The sequence below is a fragment of the Pinus tabuliformis genome, chromosome 2_2 (assembly GCF_031772625.1).
Source record: "Pinus tabuliformis cultivar Carrire ecotype Pingquan chromosome 2_2, CPIR1, whole genome shotgun sequence".
Classification (NCBI taxonomy): domain Eukaryota; kingdom Viridiplantae; phylum Streptophyta; class Pinopsida; order Pinales; family Pinaceae; genus Pinus; species Pinus tabuliformis.
In genome coordinates this window covers 66,395,986-66,416,348 of record NC_142300.1, presented here as the reverse complement: position 1 = coordinate 66,416,348, position 20,363 = coordinate 66,395,986, and the positions used below count along the sequence as shown (strand labels likewise).

At 41.6% G+C, this 20,363-nt stretch overlaps 1 protein-coding gene across 1 annotated transcript in view; it reads left to right on the top strand.

Annotated features, from left to right (window-relative positions):
* The window catches only part of LOC149191476 (5'-3' exonuclease family protein), a 407,948-nt gene that overhangs the window by 1,763 nt on the left and 385,822 nt on the right, over positions 1–20,363 (top strand). Inside the window, exon 2 of the mRNA XM_089406660.1 lies at positions 2,034–2,207. Within this exon, the coding sequence (XP_089262786.1) occupies positions 2,034–2,207 (174 nt within the window). The remainder of the gene's footprint in view (positions 1–2,033; positions 2,208–20,363) is intronic.

Here is a 20,363-nt window from a genome sequence, read left to right as displayed (position 1 = left end):
GTAAGGAGTTATGTCCCTTCCCAAGTTCTGAGTATGTTTATTACCGGTCAGTAGTTTTGCTCAACTTTAAGCCCATTATCTCTGTTCAGCATATGATTATGCTTTTCAATTTCCACCACCTCCCTTACATGTCTATTGGTATAGTGTTTAACCTTGGCGATTATTTTAGCATTCTCTATATAAATATGATGCTTTGGTTTATAAGAATAAGAATGTTTTCCAAGGGTGGATTTCTCCACTTGGCTGTGTGAGATATCTGCACTATGTTTCTTCGATCTTACTTAGAATGAGTGTCCAGTATCACGTATGTATGTTATTCCACATGAGCAAGGAATGGAGTACACACTATGTTTTACTCAACTTAAGCCCATAATTATAAGATGCTTTGTGTTATAGGAATGATCGTCAGGGTGGATTTCTCCACATTGTTTTGTGAGATATCTGAACTATGTTTCTTCAATCTTACTTACAACGAATGTCCAGTCTGACTGATGTGCGTTCTTCCATATGAGCAAGTAATGGTGTACTCACTATGTTTCACTCAACTTAAGCCCATTATTATAAGATGCTTTGTGTTACAAGAATGATATGTAAGGGTGGATTTCTCCAAGTTGTCATGTGAAATATCTGGACTCTGCACCATGTTCTTTCAATCTCGCTTACAACGAGTGGTCAGCATCACGATGTGTGTTTCTTCCGCATAAGCAAGGAATGGAGCACACAGCATTTTGTTGCTTGGTGTCCTACGAGTATTTTGCCAAATCTCTCATTCCTCTAATGATATTTGGAGCAATGAACTTTGGTGCCATTATGCTCTTGCATAATGAGGATTTCAGAATTTTATAGAGCATCTAAAATCTGAAATGGGTCATCTAGAAAAGGTATTCGGGGAAAATGGTTACGAACATAATCAAATTAAGAAAAAGTTAAGAAAAAAATCCAAGAAAAATTCCGAAGAGCGCAAGGGATAGACTGAAATGTATATGAGAATGAGGATATAGCATGCACAAGGATTACAATGCCTTAAAAAGGAAAATATCAAAGTTGCCTTTTCTTCTCCAAATACTATCAGGTGAATGATAGATTCAGCAAAAGACTTGTTGGACCCCAATCAACAAAAAGTGTGTATTCCATTCCTTGCTCACATGGAAGAACATACACTGGGCACTCACTGCAAATAAGGTTGAAGAAGCATAGTGCAGATACCTCACACAAATGTGTGTAGAAATCTGCCCTTGCAGAGCATTCTTACAGCATAAAGCATCATATCTGTATAGGGAATGCTAGATGATTGCCTGGTTAACAAGCATAATAATAGATTGAACAGAGATTATGGGCTTGAGATGAGAAAAAAATGGAGACCAGTTATAAACATACTTCGAATTCGGGAAGCAACATAACTCCTTATCTATGTCCCCTCTCATCGAATATGGAGTCTTGGTTTACTGGTCTGATCGCTTGGTCTTCTATGGTGTCTAAAGTTGGCTGCTGTGTTTAATCCTTTTCACTAGAGGCCAATCCCACTCATGGAGCAATCCATTCTGGCTTGTGGATTCCTTTTCTCATCTTGCTTCAAGTCTGACATCTCCCTGAAGATGGACTATGGTTGACTTTTAATAGTCTGAAATGATGGACAATAAAGATACATGAAAGTTTTTCCATAATTCTATTAAAATTTAATTTAATTCCAGAAAATATTCGCAGATAGTGCTGACCCATGAGATATTGGATTGATGTTATCTACAATTTGTGGAAATCCATTTCCATTAGGACCCATACATGTTGAGAATTTCAATATCCCAGTTTAGCTAGTTAATTTCAATTTTTTGTTATTATTTATTGTAAGTAGGATGATTACAACAAAAAATTGAACTTTATGCTTCTTCTAAACAATGTTGTTCACCAGTGTGGTTTTACTAAATTTGATGTTCAAGATGATGCTAACCTAATGCTACCTGTAGAGCTATTTTCTTGAAGCTCACCTTTACTGACATTACTCATAGACTTGGTTTGGTGGAATCTGTATGGTTCAGCTTGGAGTATTTCCAGTGTTTGTTGTGGATGGGGATCCTCCAGCTTTAAAGTCACCAGCACGCATGGTCCGCTTTAGTAGAATGACAGGGATTGCTTTCTTGTCGTCTGAAAAAACTGAATGTATCAAATTGGAACGCAATCCTGTCTTCAATCGAAGTATTGAAGAATGTGTGGTGAGTTTTGTGTTGTATTTCGGAAATTCACTTTTTATATTTGCAGAAATGATTTATGGTTGTATTTGGTGGTTTCTCTATCACATGATTAAATGTGTTTTTACTTTCTATTCTCTTTAGAATGTGCTATTCTATAAATTAGCTGGTGAAGGTGTGCCTTTGATAGGTCAACAATAAACTCCATTCTATATGCATCTTGGCCATATAGTTATAGGAAGTGTTGTAACTTTGTGGCAAACTTCAGTGGACATATTCCATATTCCAACCAAGCCAAGAAACTGATAAGTTTTAGCAAGAAGTATGCTTTATTGTTTTTAAGAGAAAATAATTCTGTAGAAGAGTCAGTGAGAGAAAAAGTCATCCCTAGAGGGGTGTACTAAGAAACAAAGACAACAATTGGAAGAGTTGTGATAGGCATACAGGGATGTGTTCTAGGAACCTAAAGGGTTATCGCCCAAGAGGGAAGTCGAGCACAAGATCCAGTTATTGCCAAACTCCCCATTGCCAAACATTGGGCTGTATAGGCAGTCCATTATAGAAGCGAGGTGAAGAAGCAGTTGCAACAGCCACTGGAATAGGGTGTCATTCGACCAAGCACCTCTCCATGTGGGTCACCCATCATCATTGTGCCAAAGAAGGATGAGACTTGGCATATGTGTTTTGATTACAGGACATTAAACAAAGTTATGCTCAAGAATAGGTACCTTTGCCTACGATAGATGATCTATTGGATTAGTTGCAAGAACCAAATACTTCACCAAGCTGGACTTAAAGTCTGGGTACTTGGAAGACTGCCTTCAAAACAAGGCAAAGTTTGTATGAGTGGTTAGTCATGTTGTTTGGTCAATGTAATGCACCAACTACGTTTATGAGGTTAATGAATGATACACTGTGCCCTTTCATAGATTCATTTATCTGTCTATTTGGATGATATGCTGGGATACAATGCTACCTAGGAGGAGCACATCTCACATTTGACACAAGTCTAGAGACATTAATGATTAAAGAAGCAAAAATTGTTGGAAAATGTCAAAAAGTGTGAGTTTGCACAACAGTGCTTGGTGTATTTGGGGTATGTGATAGGTGGAGGAGAGCTTAAAATAGATCTTGCCAAGATGGAGGCCATCATGAAGTGGTCGGTGCCTACTAATGTTTCTGAGGTTAGGAGTTTTGTTGGGGTAACAAAACCCCTGAAGAAATTCATAGCCTCGTTTTCAGTAGTAACAACACCACTTCATGCCATAACAATGAGTGGCAAGAGTTTCTAATGGGGAAAGGTTAGCAGAGGGTCTTTGAGGAGTTAAAGAAGAAGATCAGTCAAGCACCAATTATGGCATTAGCGAAGTTGCAACAACCTATTGAAGTCGAGATAGATGCGAGTGGGTATGCTATGGGAGTGGTCTTGATGCAGGGAGGAAGTCCTATATGCTACCATTTTGAAGTATTTCATGGGACAATTCATATTACCCACCTACGACAAGGAGTTCTATGCCCTAGTGCAAATTGTGAAGAAGTAGTAACACTATCTAATGGGAAAGGAGACAATAATCCACACATATTACTAGCCACTACAGTGACTGTAGGCTTAGAGTAAGCTACAACAGATCAAGCATTACAAGTGGATGGGGTTTCTACAATAGTTTCATTTAGTGATCAAGTATAAGTAGCGCAACACAAACAAGTTGGCCAACATGCTTTCAAGGCCACCAACATCAAAGATTATACCTTTGGGAAACTTTGATGCACATGGAGCCATTCACCCATGATGCATATAGAGAGACATATTCGGTGGATGAAGAATTCAAGGAGGTGTTTCAACAATTTTAGAGCCAACATCATGTGCACAATGGTGACAACACAGTTGACTACCATCTCCAGGATGGGTTACTCTACAGGTTGGATAAGTTATTTGTTCATAAAGGTGAGTGACTGTAGTTGATTAGAGAGGCTTGTTATCCACCATAATGGGTAACCACATAGGAGAAATCTTTTTCTCCTATATTGGATAACTAGCCAACCAACAACCCTACACATTTGCTCATTGATGATGATATGCCAATTTCCTCTGCCATCTACACTAGTCATACACCTCACCATCTGACATTCCTCTTGGATGAAGGTGGGCTACCACTCAACAATTACTTTGATGATTTTGCAATCAAGTGCTTCTACTTAATGTTTTGGGCATTTAATATGGATAAAGGGGCGATTTGGATGATTGCTCAATATTGATTGTAAACTTGTTTTCTCAACTTATCAGGGGGGTTAATCTTTATCCCTAGTCCATTGGGACCTCCCTTAAGGCCTTAGGGTTCTAGGAGGGACACTGCTTGGAAAACTTGGATTGAAGTATCATGTCCATTCTCCTTTTCCATACTTTACATTTTATATGTCACATTATTTCCTTTGATATCATCTCCATCCTTCAAGTTAACTATCATTGCTTCATTGGGATTTGGCACTCACATATCCACATCCTTGAATGTAATGATCCTAAACAGGAATGTAAGTGATATACAAAGCATGCAAACAATCCATCAATCAGAAAAACAAAATATACATTAAGCACCCATGGAAACACTGGAAATAGAGAACTGCTAAGCCATTTTATTACTTCTTCAGGAGCAAAATACAATAGTAAAATAGAATGGTGCACCTGGGCTTGTCTCAATGGGTAAGCTTGACAAAACCCAGGTGAGAAAATGCTGAACTGAAGGCTGCTGCAACTGCTGCACCAAACTGAACTGCGTTGCCCTAGAAAATTGCTATGTTTGCTGACTTCGAAGGGTTGGAATCATTGCTTCCCGTGCTCAAAAAAGTATGAGATTTCAACTCCTTGCTCCTTGGCCCAAATTCCCCTTAGCTCCTCTAGTTGCTGGCTGAGTTGGGACCCTTGTTTGACCCCTTAGATCTATCCAAAAAATTCTATAAAATCAAGAGTGTGATTCTTGCCCAAAACCCAGAAAGGGTTTCCCTTGGTTCCAACCTTCAAAAATTGACCTTTCACAGTTTGGCCCTCCTCTAATTTTGAATTCTATTGCTGTGACTGATCTTGTCAATCTCTGTTCTCCCAACTCCAACAATCCTCCTCAAATGGCCCTCCAAGTGATCTCCTACTTCTCCCGGCCAGCTCCAACTCTACAATTCCTTCCTCCAACTCCCACGTGAGCCTAGTGGTGGCTCTCTGCGCAGGCCTCGGGTAACTGTAAATCGAACTGCTGGGATCTTGGCTCTGTTGGCTCCAAAACTCACAAGAAAGGCTGACCCTTTGTTGCTCTCCCAATCCTCTAACTCTCCCGGCAAATGCTTGATCACTGATAGCTCCAAACTCCCCCTGCGTATTCTCCAGCTAGCCAGAAATACGCACTCCCTGTTGTGGTTGAATGGTAGTGTTGTACACACTCCCGGAACTCTTGAAATACTTATGGAACTGCCTCTCTAGGGCCGGCACGGATGGTCCCCCGAAGTAGAGGTTGAATCTCACGCTTGAGAGATTTGTGGCTAAACAGCCGGTTGACTCAACTAAACAGCAGAGTAAACAGTCAAGTAATTTTGATTGCAAGGTGTAAGAATGAATCCAAATGAGAGCTCTCTCCTCCTTTTATCTTTGTGGGCCTTCCTTGCCTCATGTGGGCCCCTCCATCTAGCACTTTGAATTCCATCCAAACCATTCGAATGGCCTAGTTCGAATTTCCACGTGGGTGGCCCCCACCTTCCACTAGCAACCAAATTAAGTCGAATTTCCTCCTAAGTCCCTAAGTCGAAAACACTGGGTTCTTTCCCTTAGCCAAAATTGTGCAAAAATGTGTGGAAACACTTTGTTACAAATGTGTTTGAGAAGGGACATGACATTGAAACATGTCAAAAAACATTGCCCTAGAGGTTGATGTAGCTAAAAGAATGAAAATACATAAGATGGCCATAATGAAAGAAAGAGAAAATTTAAAATGCAAAAGATGGCCAGCCTCCAGGACATAAGTTAGTGCATGGGAAAAAGCATAGCATGAACTTTACCTCCCTCATTATCCATCACCTGATTTTTGAGCACTTTGATGTTCCATCTCATCAAAGGGAACCCTTGCATGTCCCAACCTTGATGAGTTTGAAATTGCTTCATCTTAAGGGGTAAAACAAATGCTACATCATAAAGAGCAATGAAGTCAGGATTAAATCAACAAGGGTCCAGAAATTGAAAAAGTCGTTAAAGTCGGGAGGTTTTTGAAAAAGTCCGCAAAATTAAAAAAATACAAAAATATTCATTTAATTTTTTTTTAAAAGTCGTTAAAAAACTACCTCACTCACGATTTTTTGGAAAAACTCTCGATTTTATCCCGATTTAAAAAAATAAAATTAAAAAGTCGTTAAAGAAACTACCTCACTCACGATTTTTTGGAAAAACTCCTGATTTAATCCCTACTTTTTCGATTTAATCCCGACTTTTTCAACTGGGAAAAAATTGCCAAAAAGTCGATTGATTAAATCGGTTAGTCCAAAAAATCGGACTTTGCCGATTTAATCGCGACTTTTTGGCGACTTTTTCCACACTGGCAAAGAGCAAGCTTTGATCCTTTAGCTATGCACCATTAAAAAAACATAATAAAAAGGAAGTAAAAGGTGCACTAGAGGGGTGGAAAAGGCAGGCTAAGAGTGGTAACTCATGCCTCCACGATTGCTCCCTCCATTAGATCTATACACTCAGTGTGTGGACTCTGATTAGCTGGTCCCCTGGCCATTGCACTTGGCCATGAAGCCCTTGCGCTCCATTGCCATCACCAACACCTATGGATTGAAGGGTTGTCCTTAGAAATGTCACCTTCCCTTGGGGGCTGGAAGCTCCTCACAGGGTTGGCTACTTAGCCACCCCTATAAAGGTAGGGAATACCTTTACGGGACTTGGTCTAGTTAGATGAAGGTGATCCCCGTTTGAAGTATTAATATGCCCTTAAGATTTAAGTATGGCTCACTCAGAGGCATTTATGGTCTTAGTCTCTAATGAATGGTTGTTTTCACTTGAGTTTGAGATGGTTTTACCAGGTGGTCCAGAGCATCTGAGGCCTTCAGGGCACCCTACTCCACATGATGCCTAGGCCATATTATACTCCCAAAGAGCATGATGATTTGGTAGATGCAACGTGGCCCATTTATAATAAAGCGTTGATCTGAGAAGTTGATGGTTACCTTAGAGCACCCTCAGATACTAGAATGTTGAGCCTCTCTTGCTTGGCATGGCAGATTCTTGATGATTTACCAGTGGACTGAGCATGCCCCCAAGCTGGCCTTGACACTACTTGATGGCCATGCCTTGATCAAGGGCCTAGATGAGGATGGTCAGCCCTTAGGATGATTGAGGAGGGCTTGTTACACCTGATGGAGCCCCAACACTAGAGAGAGAGCACACCATGTTGTCTACTTGGCACCTAGAGAGATGACACAAGGTGCCCACAATTGGATTTTGACACATAAAGATGCTTGGAGGCTTGATTTGAGGTCCTTCCCTCAAATTGAGGATGATCATGATGCTTGGAGACCTTTGTATCCCTTCTAATGCATTGTTGGAGCATTTTGAGCCCTAAAAGGGCATGACATCATCCATTTTAGAGGCTTACGGCTCACACATGTGGGATTCTATTGGCATATTTTGTTATTGAGCTAGTGGGTTGGCTTGTAACCCAATTTTACTTTATGTCTACTAAAAAATCAAACTTGTGTGGGGGCTTATATTTAATAATTAGAGGTGATAGACCTCATATAAGTAGAGGATCACCTATTTCATTTGTTCATCATCACATTTGTGGATTTCAGCCTCTCTAGAAGAGACTCGACTTGTTTGTTGTACTTCACTACTTGTGGAGATGTGATCTTATGTGGATTTTGGCTATTGGAGACTAGTTTTTGTTGTGGAGACGTCATTTTGGGATTGAAAGAAGGCATGTTCTTGGATATATTGTGAGTATTTTGTTGAATATATTTTATGGTTTTGCATGTAATGGAATATTGCTAGGGTTTCTATTTCACTTGTCTAAATGCATATGTTTATATGAAATTCTTGGTAATTATTGCATGCTTAATATTTTATCCTTGAACTCCCTAGAAAACGTCCTAGAGAGCTTTTTTTCTAATGAATTTATCCCCTCATAAAATAATAGCCATGGTTAGGAATGTTAGTTTTTGCTAGCATCAGAAATGCTCTAGCCTTGAAAATTGGTGGAGAGGCTAAGGCACATGAGTTTTAAAGAACCCAGAAACCGTTTGGTGAAATTCCACCCAGATTGTATTTTATTAAAATAGTTAGTATTTTTAATGGAGTTCCTAAGTCTAAACTTAGGGAAATTAAAATATTAATGGGTATTAATCAAAATATGGGTGAGAATGATCTAGAGGGCGAATCAAGTCATGTTTTAATCTTAGTCGTTGATTATAGACTTAATCTCGACCGTTGAAGACTCAACAGGAAAAGTATAAAATGGAGGCTTGGGGTTCATTTGAAAACACATAGAGAGATTGAGGAAATCGATTTTTGGAGGTGAGAAGTTCTCAAGAGGAAAATTGATTGGGGAGATCTTGTAGTCGAGGCGTAGAGAGAATCCGGGAGAAGGAATTTTCGGAAAATACAGAACAAAGAGGCGGAGAAAGCTTGCAAAGGGGCAACACAGTAGCGGAGAGAGCTGATGCAGAAAAGTTGCCTGTCACGCAGAATCTAGAACTGTTGGAACAACTGAAATTGCCGGGAACTGCTGGAACAACCAGGAGAGTTGATGCAGAGGCAGCGCAGTAGCCGGGAGAGCTGACGCAAAAAAGCTGCCTGTCGCGTAGAATCCAGAATTGCTGGAACTGCCGGAACAACCGGGAGAGCTGATGTAGAGGGCAGAGAAGATGACGCAGAGCCAATGCAAAAATAGCTGGGGTTAGCTAGTCATGTGCCGGATCAATTGAAATTTTGTTGGGTGAAGTGAGGTAAAACTCACTCAAATTTTCCGCCAGTGTTTTCTCTGTAAAGGGTTGCTAGATGAGCATCCTAGATTTGTATTCAGATATTTCTCCTGCATAATAATAGTGTTCCACGGGGTTGCGTTCCCCCATTTGGGGGTCAAGTTTCCTAGCTCCTTCGCGCTCCGGGGACTTGGGGACGAGAGGGGACATTTTCCCACGCTCCCGAAAAATAGGGTATGCGAGGAAACTTGAAAGGGGTCGTTTCCTCCAATTGGGGTTGTTTCCTAGGTTAAAGGGGTCTTAAGGGTCTTGAGGGGTCGTTTCCCTAGAAAAAATTTGCAATTTTTTTTTTTATGAAACAAAAAAATCGTAATTTTTAATATTTGTTGACCGACCGTGAAGGGTTTACATTATGTTCATTTCACATTTCATTTTTTGTTTGCTCCTTCGTTGAACTGAACATTTCCGCCATCGCCAAGCAACCTTCTGTCTGCTCCTTCGTTGAACGGAACGTTGCCACTAATGTATCAGGATTCAGACAGACTTGACTTTTATATTATTCAATATTCAAAGTTCATAGTTGAAAGTGGAACATCAATATGGTTTAAAGTTTAAATTTTAAAGCTTTAAACATTTATAATTTTATAATTTATTTTCATTGTGCATTGTTAGTAAGTTAGTAGACTAGTAGTTACACTGTACAGTTACAAAATTACATGTATGATGTATGATTATAATTTATATGATAATGATATCAATGATCATGCATTTCGTTTTAAATTTGTTTCTTTTATATGATTCATCGATTTATATTTTATATTTATAAGTTTTTAGACCTCGACGTCCCCCCACGTTTCCTAAAAATTGGTGGGGAGCTTTTTCACAGGCCGCTCCTGTTTATCCCCGCTCCCTCGCCTCCTCGTCCCCGAAACTTGGTGGAACATTGCATAATAATAAACCCTCAGAGCTGCTGCATCAATTTTTCCGCATTGGGTTTTTCCGGGGATTATTGTGTCCAAAAATAAGTGTGTCCTATGTATCTTGTTCTTTGCCTGTTTTCTGTTTCACGAGATCAAATATTTAATTAGTGTAGGCTGCAGAAGTAATTTGCTTAAGTATTTAGAAGAATAACTTGGTTAATGTATATTAAAAATCAAGTAGGTGAAGTAGATTCATATTTGCTGTAGTAGGGGGTCCTTCGAGTGTAGGAATTTTCACATGGTATCAGAGCATTGATTTTGAAATAGGAAGAGCTGATCCAGTGTTGAGCAATGAGGCCAAAAGCTGCACTTGGCAGCAATTTGAATCATCTTGAAGGGATTGCGCAGTCCTTGCCGGGAAGCAGATCCGAGGAAATCTCTCTTTGAGTGAGACGACAGAGAGGTACGATTTCCAGTTCGTGAGTTTGCATAGGCAGAGGGAGTGATGCAGAGCCTCAACGTAGTGCTTGAATGGCGCAGTTTCTGTTGGGGTAGAAATCCACTGGAAAAGAACGAAGACACGTAGAAGGGGAATTTTCTCCTCAAAGACTTTCTGCTAGAAAGTTCGAATTTCTCACTTGCTGAGTAGTGACTAGAGGAGTTAGTTCGACAGTTGGGTGAGATGGCATCGCATGGGTTTAGAGATCAGGACAGGTTGGAAGGAGCTTCCAATTATGTCATATGGAAAACCAAAATCTTAGCTGTTTTGGAGGAATATGATCTTGAGGCCTACATCAATAGTGTTGTAGCTGTTCCTGCTGACAACGATCGAAAGAAGAAGTACAAGGTCGAGTAGGGGAAGGCAAAGAGGCTTATTCTCGATGGAGTTCGAGATCATGTGGCCTCACACTTACAGGGCAAGGATATAACCCGAGAGATGTGGGAAGCCTTGTCTTCTCTATATGAAGGCTCTTTCGAACAATGGAAGATGTATTTGGAGCAGAAGTTGTAGCGGATTTTGATGCAAAAAGGAGAAGGGTGAACCTTTATCTTCAGCGTCTTCAAGACACTAGAGATTAGCTTGCTGCAATGGGGTCCACTCCTTAGCCAACCACGATGGTGAGGATAGTCCTAAATGGAGTCTCGGATGAATGGCAAGTTTTCGTCCAAAGCACATTGGGCAAAGAGAAACTACCTTCATGGGAGGAGATGTGGGCGGCTCTTCAACAGGAGTTAAGGAGGGACCTAGTGAAGGTCAACCTCAATGGCAGCAGTGGGAGTGGCACAAAGACGAAGGAGGAGGAGGTGAACATAGCTTTAGCATCGAAGGACAACAGAGGCCGAAGCGAAAGAAGGACATTTCAAAGGTGAAATGTTTCAGTTGTGGCGAGATGGGCTTCTATGCATCCCAGTGTCCTTTGAAGAAAAAGGACAAGGATGACAAACATGATCCTATGGATGCTTCAACAAAGATTGATGAGGATAAGTTTGCCATGAGTGCCCACGCATCTCCAGGAGGGAGATGGCGCGATATTGAGCTATAGTCGGGAGGACTACATGTGGGCAGGATCCTTGAGGTATCCACCTCTTGGATTAATTCCTTGCTACGGGAGCCCAAGATTCAACAGTAGCAAGATGGACTTAGTGTCAGATCATGCAGTGGAGTGTTTGGAGGACAAATAAAGTAGCTGGGGACTAGAGACTGATCAACACAGAGCAAGTTTGGCAGCAGTGCAGTTGGCACAGTGCAGGAGTCAGCAGCAGTGCAGAAGATTCAGAGGGTCAGAATCAGTAGCAGTCAACATTCATTGTATTATGCTGAACATAGTTAAATTTAGCTAATTTTGGATGTTTTTCAGTTGCTTCTCTCAGCAACTGAGTTGCAGTATGGATGCAATGTTAGCAGTGGCAGTGCTAGCAGCATAGCAAATGCAGCGTTTGAGAGGGAGCTGTAGTGCATATGTAGCAATTGCAGTGGCAATGTCATGGGCTGCAGTACAGTAGCAGCAACAACACAGTGTTGTTGGCAGCAACAATGCAGAAAGGAGGTGCTTCAGAAACAGAGCAACATGCAGGTGGGCATTGTTGCTAGAGCACTTTCCTCGCTAAGAGGGAGTGTTAGTTTTTGGTAGCATTGGAAGTGCTCTAGCCTTGAAAATTGGTGGAGAGGCTAAGGCACATGAGTTCTAAAGAACCCATAAACCGTTTGGTGAAATTCCACTCGGATTGTATTTTATTAAAATAATTAATATTTTTAATGGAGTTCCTAAGTCTAAACTTAGGGAAATTAAATTATTAATGGGTATTAATCAAAATATGGGTGAGAATGAGCTAGAAGGCGAATCAAGTCATGTTTTAATCTTAGCCATTGATTAGAGACTTAATCTGGGCCGTTAAAGACTCAATAGGAAAAGTATAAAATGGAGGCTTCGGGTTCATTTGAAAACACACAGAGAGATTGAGGAAATCGATTTTCTGAGATGAGAAGTTCTTAGGAGGAAAATCGATTAGGGAGATCTTGCAGTTGAGGGGCAAAGAGAATTTGGGAGAAGGACTTTCCGGAAAATACAGAACATAGAGGCGGAGAGAGCTTGCAAAGAAGCAACACAGTAGCCAGGAGAGCTGACGCAGAAAAACTGCCTGTCATGTAGAATCTAGAATTGCTGGAACAACTGGGAGAGTTGACGCAGAAAAGATGTCTGTCACGCAGAATCCAGGACTGCCGGGAATTGTCGGGACAGCCGAGAGAGCTGACACAAAGGGCAGAGAAGGTGACGCAGGGTTGACGCAGAGCCAACACATAAATAGCTAGTGTTAGCCAGTCTTGTGCTGGATCAACCAGAATTCTGCTGGGTGAAGTCAGGTAAAACTCACTCAGATTTTCCGCTAATATTTTCTCTGTAAAGGATTGCTAGATGAGCATCCTAGATTTGTATTCAGATATTTCTCCTGCATAATAATAAACCCTCAGATCTGTTGCACTGGTTTTCTCGCATTGGGTTTTTCCGGGGACTATTGTGTTGTCCTATGTATCTTGTTCTTTGCTTTGTTTTCTGTTTCATGAGATCAAATATTTAATTAATGTAGGCTGCAGAAGTAATTTGCTTCAGTATTCAGAAGAATAACTTGGTAATGTATATTAAAAATCAAGTAGGTGAAGTAGATTCAGATTTGCTGCAGTAGGGGTTCCTTCGAGTGTAGGAATTTTCACAAGGAAGTGAAAACTAAAGTTTTCCTCCTTACTCCGTTCAAAGATTTGATATTTTCATGGTTAAAGTTCTTAAGACTCTATCACCCAAGTAGGGAAAAGGCACTAGCATCCCTCTTGATGATTAAAACCTTTAAAAATTCACCCTTTTCCTCTTTTCAGCCTTTCAAGGCAAGCTGCTAGGGCTAGGGCAAGGGCTGAATTCAACTAGGGCTTGCTCTAAGACAACATTGGAGCTAATTTGGCTGATTTCCACCTTGCTTGACCTTGCTAACTCAAAATCTAGCCTTTCCTTTGGTGGAAATTGCCTAATTAGGGCTAACATCATCAACCCTAGGCAATTTAGGTCTCTTGAAACCCTAGTTCAACATAAAGGCTTCAACTTAGGGCTATTTGAAGGTTTGTCACTCCATTTGTTGATCATATATTTCAAAGCAAACCTTTTCTTTGTGCTTGTATGCCTAGATGTACCATTGTTGAATTACATCTTGAAACCCTAGGCTTCAAGTGCTATTTCCTAGGCTTCTTCATAGGTACGTTGTTCCTTTATACAAAGAATTGTGCCTGGTTCCAAGTGAGAAGTACCTTGATCAAGCCTCTTAAACATCACCTTGATCCTATCAACATAAAATATTTTTAGGTGATCTATATTGGGAAGCCTCTTGTGTGGTGAAATTCCACTAAAGAGCAGGAGGTGGAGTGCTAAGGTGACAGTGGCAGCCACCTAATTATTGCATTAGGGTCTAGCCCTTGCCTTGTGAGGCCTCTCATAAGGCCTGCTAGATTTTGAGGCAACAAAGGCTTACACCTCGAAGGTTGCGGGGCTGTAATATTCCTAGGGAATTTTTACAGTAAATAACAAAGCATACATAGACATAAAAACCATGAAAGTCAAGCACATAACTCAGTCCCTGAATTTGCACCAAAAACTGCGCTGTCGAGCCATTTTATTATAGAATCAAAAGGGTACAGTGTGGTGCTGGAAAGTGTGCACTTGGACTTGCTCAAGGCAAGCTAGCAATGCTCAAGTGAATAATGAGAAATCCCCCTCAAGTGTATTGCTGCTCTCTCATGGCTCTGCGCTAAACTACGTAGAAAATACGCTGTTGGATGTGATGAATTGCTGCTAGGGCCTTCTCCGGTGCTCAGAAAATTCCGGGAAATTAACCCCGAACTCTCCACCAAATATCCATAATAACCCATGAAGGATTTGGCTAAAGGTTGACCTTGGAATTTCAACCCTCTTTTCCCTCTATGGCTTTGTTGCTTGGTAATTCAAGCCACCTGTAAATTTTGCTGTAAAAAGCCCTCAAATTGGCTGCAATCTCCAAACAAATACTCCCCCGAGCTCCTCCTCAAATCTTAGCCCCAAACTCCCTTGACTCCTCAACTGCTAAGTGTACCTCTTCCAGGAACTGCGCAGTCCCTAGCTGCTGCTGTTGAACCTCTCCAAAAACTTGCACTCCCCACCGCTGAAATGAACTGGAATAGATGGAACTCCCTCCTTGGGCTGGCACTCGAATTCCACCGAAGCAAGGGTTGAGATTTCTGCTCGGAAACACTCGTGTGCTAAACAACACTTGTAGACTTGGCTTCAGCTCAAGCGTGCTATGTCAAAGATAAGTCTTCTCAAAGATGAATGAATGCCAAAATGAGTGCCTTTCCTTCCTTTTGTCAAAATGTCTCCAACATGCTCATGTGGGTCCAACTCAATTTACTCCCATCGAATTTCTTCCAATGCATGCGTACTTCCCATGTGGGCCACAATTCTCCATGGGTGGCCCCCACGCTCCACTAGCGACTCGATATTTCTCTTCCATCTCTAATGTTTTGGGGCTTGATTTAATCAAAAATCAATGTGGGGCCTCTAAACCCACATTTCCTAACTGCAAACATGGAATAAGACAAAATTGATATTTCACTAAGCAATAATGCTAAGTGGCATGTTGGCTTGGTGGGGCCTGACCTAGGTTCAACGTTAGTTAGCCAAACAAATCCCTACACTACTGGCCCTTTCGGCATCAGCCTGTAGAGCGCAGACCGAAGTCTCACCCGAAGCAGTATGGGGGGATGTTGGAACCAAGTTTCCGCACCCTGAGATGGTCGTGATGTCAGTTTATTCCTCCTATTCCTGCTTTCGCACAGGTCGTTAAGTTCTAGGGCTCTGTCTGCCTAGCCCTTTATTCCGCCCTTCAGTACCTCCGCGAAGGGGTACGATTGGCCTTCGCGCAGCCCTAACCTGCGGTTTAGGTACTTCGCGCTGCTAAAGCAGCGTATAGAACAGGTTTCCAAGTTATCCTTAAGTGTCTTACTTATCTTATTAAACAACCATAGTTATTGCTGCGTAAACAGATATCCTTAATCGTGTTCAATTATCCAACGTAATTACATACATTCGCACATCACATAAACATTATAAATGAAATTCATACACAATATGACAAGATGCATTAACAGGGAATAAGACAGAATTTGTAGAATACTTCTCTTTATTGATATCTTCAGATGATTACAGACTCTATCCGCCCTACGCACACAGCTGTAGGGGTGCACTCACTCAGCGGTGGACTTCTACCCTAGGCCTCTGCGCACTCACTTGCAGAGCCTCTACCTACGCTACAACCCGAAACTTAGACTTCTCTCCTTATCTCTCAAGACTTCTTACTACAACTCATGACTCGTTAAGACTACTTAGAGCTTACTTAGCTCTTTTTATACAATCCCATGGTCCGCGGACCATGGGTAGATTTTCACAGCCGACTTTACTTTACAAAATTAAGGGTGGACAACCCTTTATGACTCATGACACCTTCGCGCTCTGCGACCACAAAATGCGGAGTTTTTACAACTTTATTACAAAATTTGACCCGAAACATGGGCTTTTAACCCCAAAACTGTCATTGGGGGATCTCGTTCCCAACATGGGGATATCACAGTCCTCCCCGCCAAGACATTACTTGTGTGAAAATTCGACAACAGGAATCCCTACTGCAATAACTGATGTTATTACTCCTATTTGTTAAATTCCTTTAAACAAATTACTTGTAGTTTTCTACGACGAATATCGTAATACATACACTACAACCTTCACTTAATTAAATTATAAGCGGAAATAAGATACTGAGCAAGAAAGAAAATACAACACAATAGATGCCATTATTTTCGGACAAATGTCCCTAGAAAAACCCAAAGCGTGAAAACTGGTGCAACAGTTTTGAGGGTTTATTATTATTAAGCAGTAGCAAATTCTGAATACATCTCTGAATACCTCTCAGGTTATTCAGTTACAGAGAGAGAAAAACTGGCAGAAAGATTTGTGAGATTACCTCACAGTATCACTGGAAATCTTGGCTGATCCAGCCCCAGAATGATTACCCCCCGACCTTTTTGGCTGCCTCTGCGCTGTATCTGCGTCAGCCCAGCATCAAGCTCTTTGGGGACATCGTCGATCCTCTGGTTGGTCGATTTGTTGCCCAGGAGATTCGATTTTTGCCTCTCAGTCTCACACCCCGACTCCCGACATCTGAAACGCGAATTCCCTCTGCAAATTTCGAACTCCCTCTTGGCTTTTGCGCTACCTCTGCGTGGCTCTCCATCAGTCCCTCTGGCTGTGTTGCCACTGCTAGATTACTCTGCCTCTCTCTGCTGATGATTCTCCGGTTGAGAAAATCACTCTCTCCGGATGTTATCCCTGCCCCTCAACTGCAAGAAATCTCCTCAATCGAATTTCCTCCTGAGAACTTCTCACTTCAGAAATTCGATCTCTTGATCTCTCGGTGTGTTTTCCAAATGACCCTCAAGCCCCTTCTTATATCTTTCTGTTGGACAACCAACGACCTAGATTAACTCCTAATCAAAGGCTCAGATCGTTTTGACTTGATTTCCGTCTTTTTTCTAGAAGTTACACCCACAATTAGATTAATACCCATTAATATTTTAATTTTCCTAAGTTTAGACTTAGGAACTCCATTAAAAATATTAATTATTTTAATATAATCGTCTCTAGGTGGAATTTCCCAAAACGCTTTTGGGTTCTTTGGAATACATGTGCCCAAGCCTCCTTGCAAAATTTGAGGCCTAGAGCACATCGATGCTACCCCAAATCAACACTCCCTCTTAGCGAGGAATGTGCTTTATCAATGTACTGCTGCTGCATATTGCTTGACTCTGAAGCATCGTCCTTTGCGCCGCTGATGTTTGACATGCTATCCACCAACTACTGCGCTGTTGCTGCAACTGTACTGCTGCCTTTGACACTGCCACTGCCAATGCTACATCTGTACTACAACTCTCAAATGCTGCATCTGCTATGCTGCTAGCATTGCCACTGCTAACACTACATCCGTACTGCAACTCAGTTGCTGAGAGAAGCAACTGAATAACATCCAAAATTACTAAACTAACTGTGTTCAATTTGATACCATGTGAATGTTGGAATTGACTGCTGCTAGTCTCTGTGCTGACCCTCTGAATCTCTCGTGCTGTTGCTAACCTCTGCTCTATGCCATCTGCACTACTGCCAACTTTGCTTTTGCGTTGCTCTAGACTCTGGCGTGCCTAGCCACTGCAACTGTCTCCCCGACACTCCTCGGCACCATCCGACACTAGTCCATCCTGCTACCACAAAACCGGGCTCCTCTAGCAAGGTATTGATCCAAGAGGTGGGCTCCTCAAGGATCCTGCCCATCTGTAGCTCCTTCGAACTACAACTCCAAATCAACCCACCTCTCCCCTGGAGGTATCTCGACTGTCATGGCAAACTCCTCCTGTTCGCTCTTCGCGGTTGCAACCTTAGGATCGTGCTTCTCATCCTTGTCCTTTTTCTTCAATGGACATTGGGATGCATAGTGGCCCATTTCGCCACATATGAAACACTTCACCTTGGAGATGTCCTTCTTTCGTCTCTGTTGCCCCTGTTGTCCCTTCGATGCAAGGGATGCATTATTATCCTCCTCCTTGGGCTTCGACCCATTATTGCAACTGCTTCCGTCAAGTTTGACCTTGATTAAGTCTCTCCTCAGCTCCTCTCGTTTTAGAGTTGCCCACATCTCATCCTAGTTCGGAAATGCTGCTTTGCCTAGGATACTCTGGACAAAGACTTGCCACTCATCTGAGACAGAATTGAGGGCCAGTCTAACTAACTCTGAATCCTGAGGTGTATGCCTCGCAGTAGACAACTCATCACGGGTTTCCTTCAGATTCGTGAAGAATGGATCCACACACTCTCCCTTCTGCATTTGAGCAGATCTCAACTTCTGCTCTAAGTACATCTTCCGCTGCTCGGAAGATCCCTGATATAACGTGGCCAAGGCATCCCACATCTCCTTAGCAGTCCCTCTGCTAGCAATGTGACACACGACATGATCCTTGACTCCATCTAGGATCATCCTCTTGGCCTTCGCCATCTCAGTGCTATACTTCTTCAGCGGATCTGCATCTTGTTGACATGGTGAATTTTCGCTATACCAACAAAGGGAACTAACCCGATCACAGACCCCAATTAGACCTGCTTTCGTTTGGAATGGATAGTTCCAACGGGTTTTAAGGGACCCCGTAAACTGTTAAATGCGTTGAAAGATTGCTTTTGGAAGAAGACTTCAGTTAAATCAACAAAATAAAACAGTTAACCTCTATGTATTGAATCCTATCTACACTTCTTCTAACTACTCTAGTCTATGTCCTGACTCCTAACTATCCTAATCTATCCTGCAGGAGCATGACAAAAGAGAGGTTAAACATCATATATAAATTCCAAGTCTAAATGAATCAATTACTGGTTCACATAAGAACAAGGCTGCATCAATCTTAATTGCAATCCAATCATTCATACAGGAATACACATTCCTTTTTATAGAAGTAAAGTTTGCAACTGATTTCTAACATAGTTTCAAATCAGGGACTATTTATGAATTAACTATGATGAAGAATTACATTCAAACAACCAAGGCTAATTGTAAGCTGTATCGTTATCAATATGCACAAAAACAAAACACATTTGTATTTATGCCAGCAGCAACACCCTGTCTCAAAACACATAAAAGCAGAGGATCCTAAAACTGAAACAAAAGGCTCCTCATTGAACCAAACAGTCTCCTTTATTCATAATAAATCAAAGCTGTTTTTTTCAAACAAAAAGCCCTTCTCTCCTATCTGGAAGTAATATTTATGCCTCAGGTCCCGACCCTTCGTCTTCCCTTGTTCTTTTCAATATACCGATCCGAATAAACATATGTAGAGCCATCGGTATCACTGTTGACACGTAGAAGGCGTTTCTTGTCACTAGAGCGCTTCATTTCCTGGTGGAATGAATAGATGTTGATTAGAGGATGATGACTATGTGTCATCTCTTCATGATGAGATTAGGGGCAGTTTCGCTTTAGGAATACACAAGCAACGTGTGGAACTCGACCGACAACGCCTAAGGTTGCATCTTTGAATGGAACACATCCGCTCATGCATCTTTCATCTGGAGCCATACTTGATGCCTATGCACCTGTCCTTCGACCTTGCTTGCCTTCTCTTGGTCTTCGCCTGCAGAGATAACCGACATCAATTATACTCATATGAATATGATAAAAATGCTTAAAAACACCAATCTTGCCTTCATGAAGCGTTTATAACATCAGAAGGAATAAATGTGAAAGAATTGGCTCCTTTTTCTTTTTTAATTCACACATCGATTAAGGCCCGTAAGCAAAAACTCGGTTTACTTTGAAAATCACCGTAAAACACAGAACCTAATGGTATTTTGAAAGGGGTCTGAGTGGTAACCGGTATTGCGAGGACGACCCCGATTCCATTCTTCAAACGACACGTAGCAGCTAGGAGGAAAGAGGATACTGCTTTTCGGGTGGGTATTCCTTGAGCAACTTGTTCACTCGAAATCTGCGTGGACCGTTGGATCCACGAGGGGTTGATCAACGATGGAGGATCAAGGTAGGCGGACCTGAAATATATGTATATGGCACTTAATAGTCCTGGCGGGTCTGCAATGTATGATTTCCCTTTGAAAAGCCCCAACTTCAATGTTTTTCGAAAACACAAGAATATATGGGAAAACCCCGTGTCCGGCCATAAGGCCGGACCTGAAATATTATA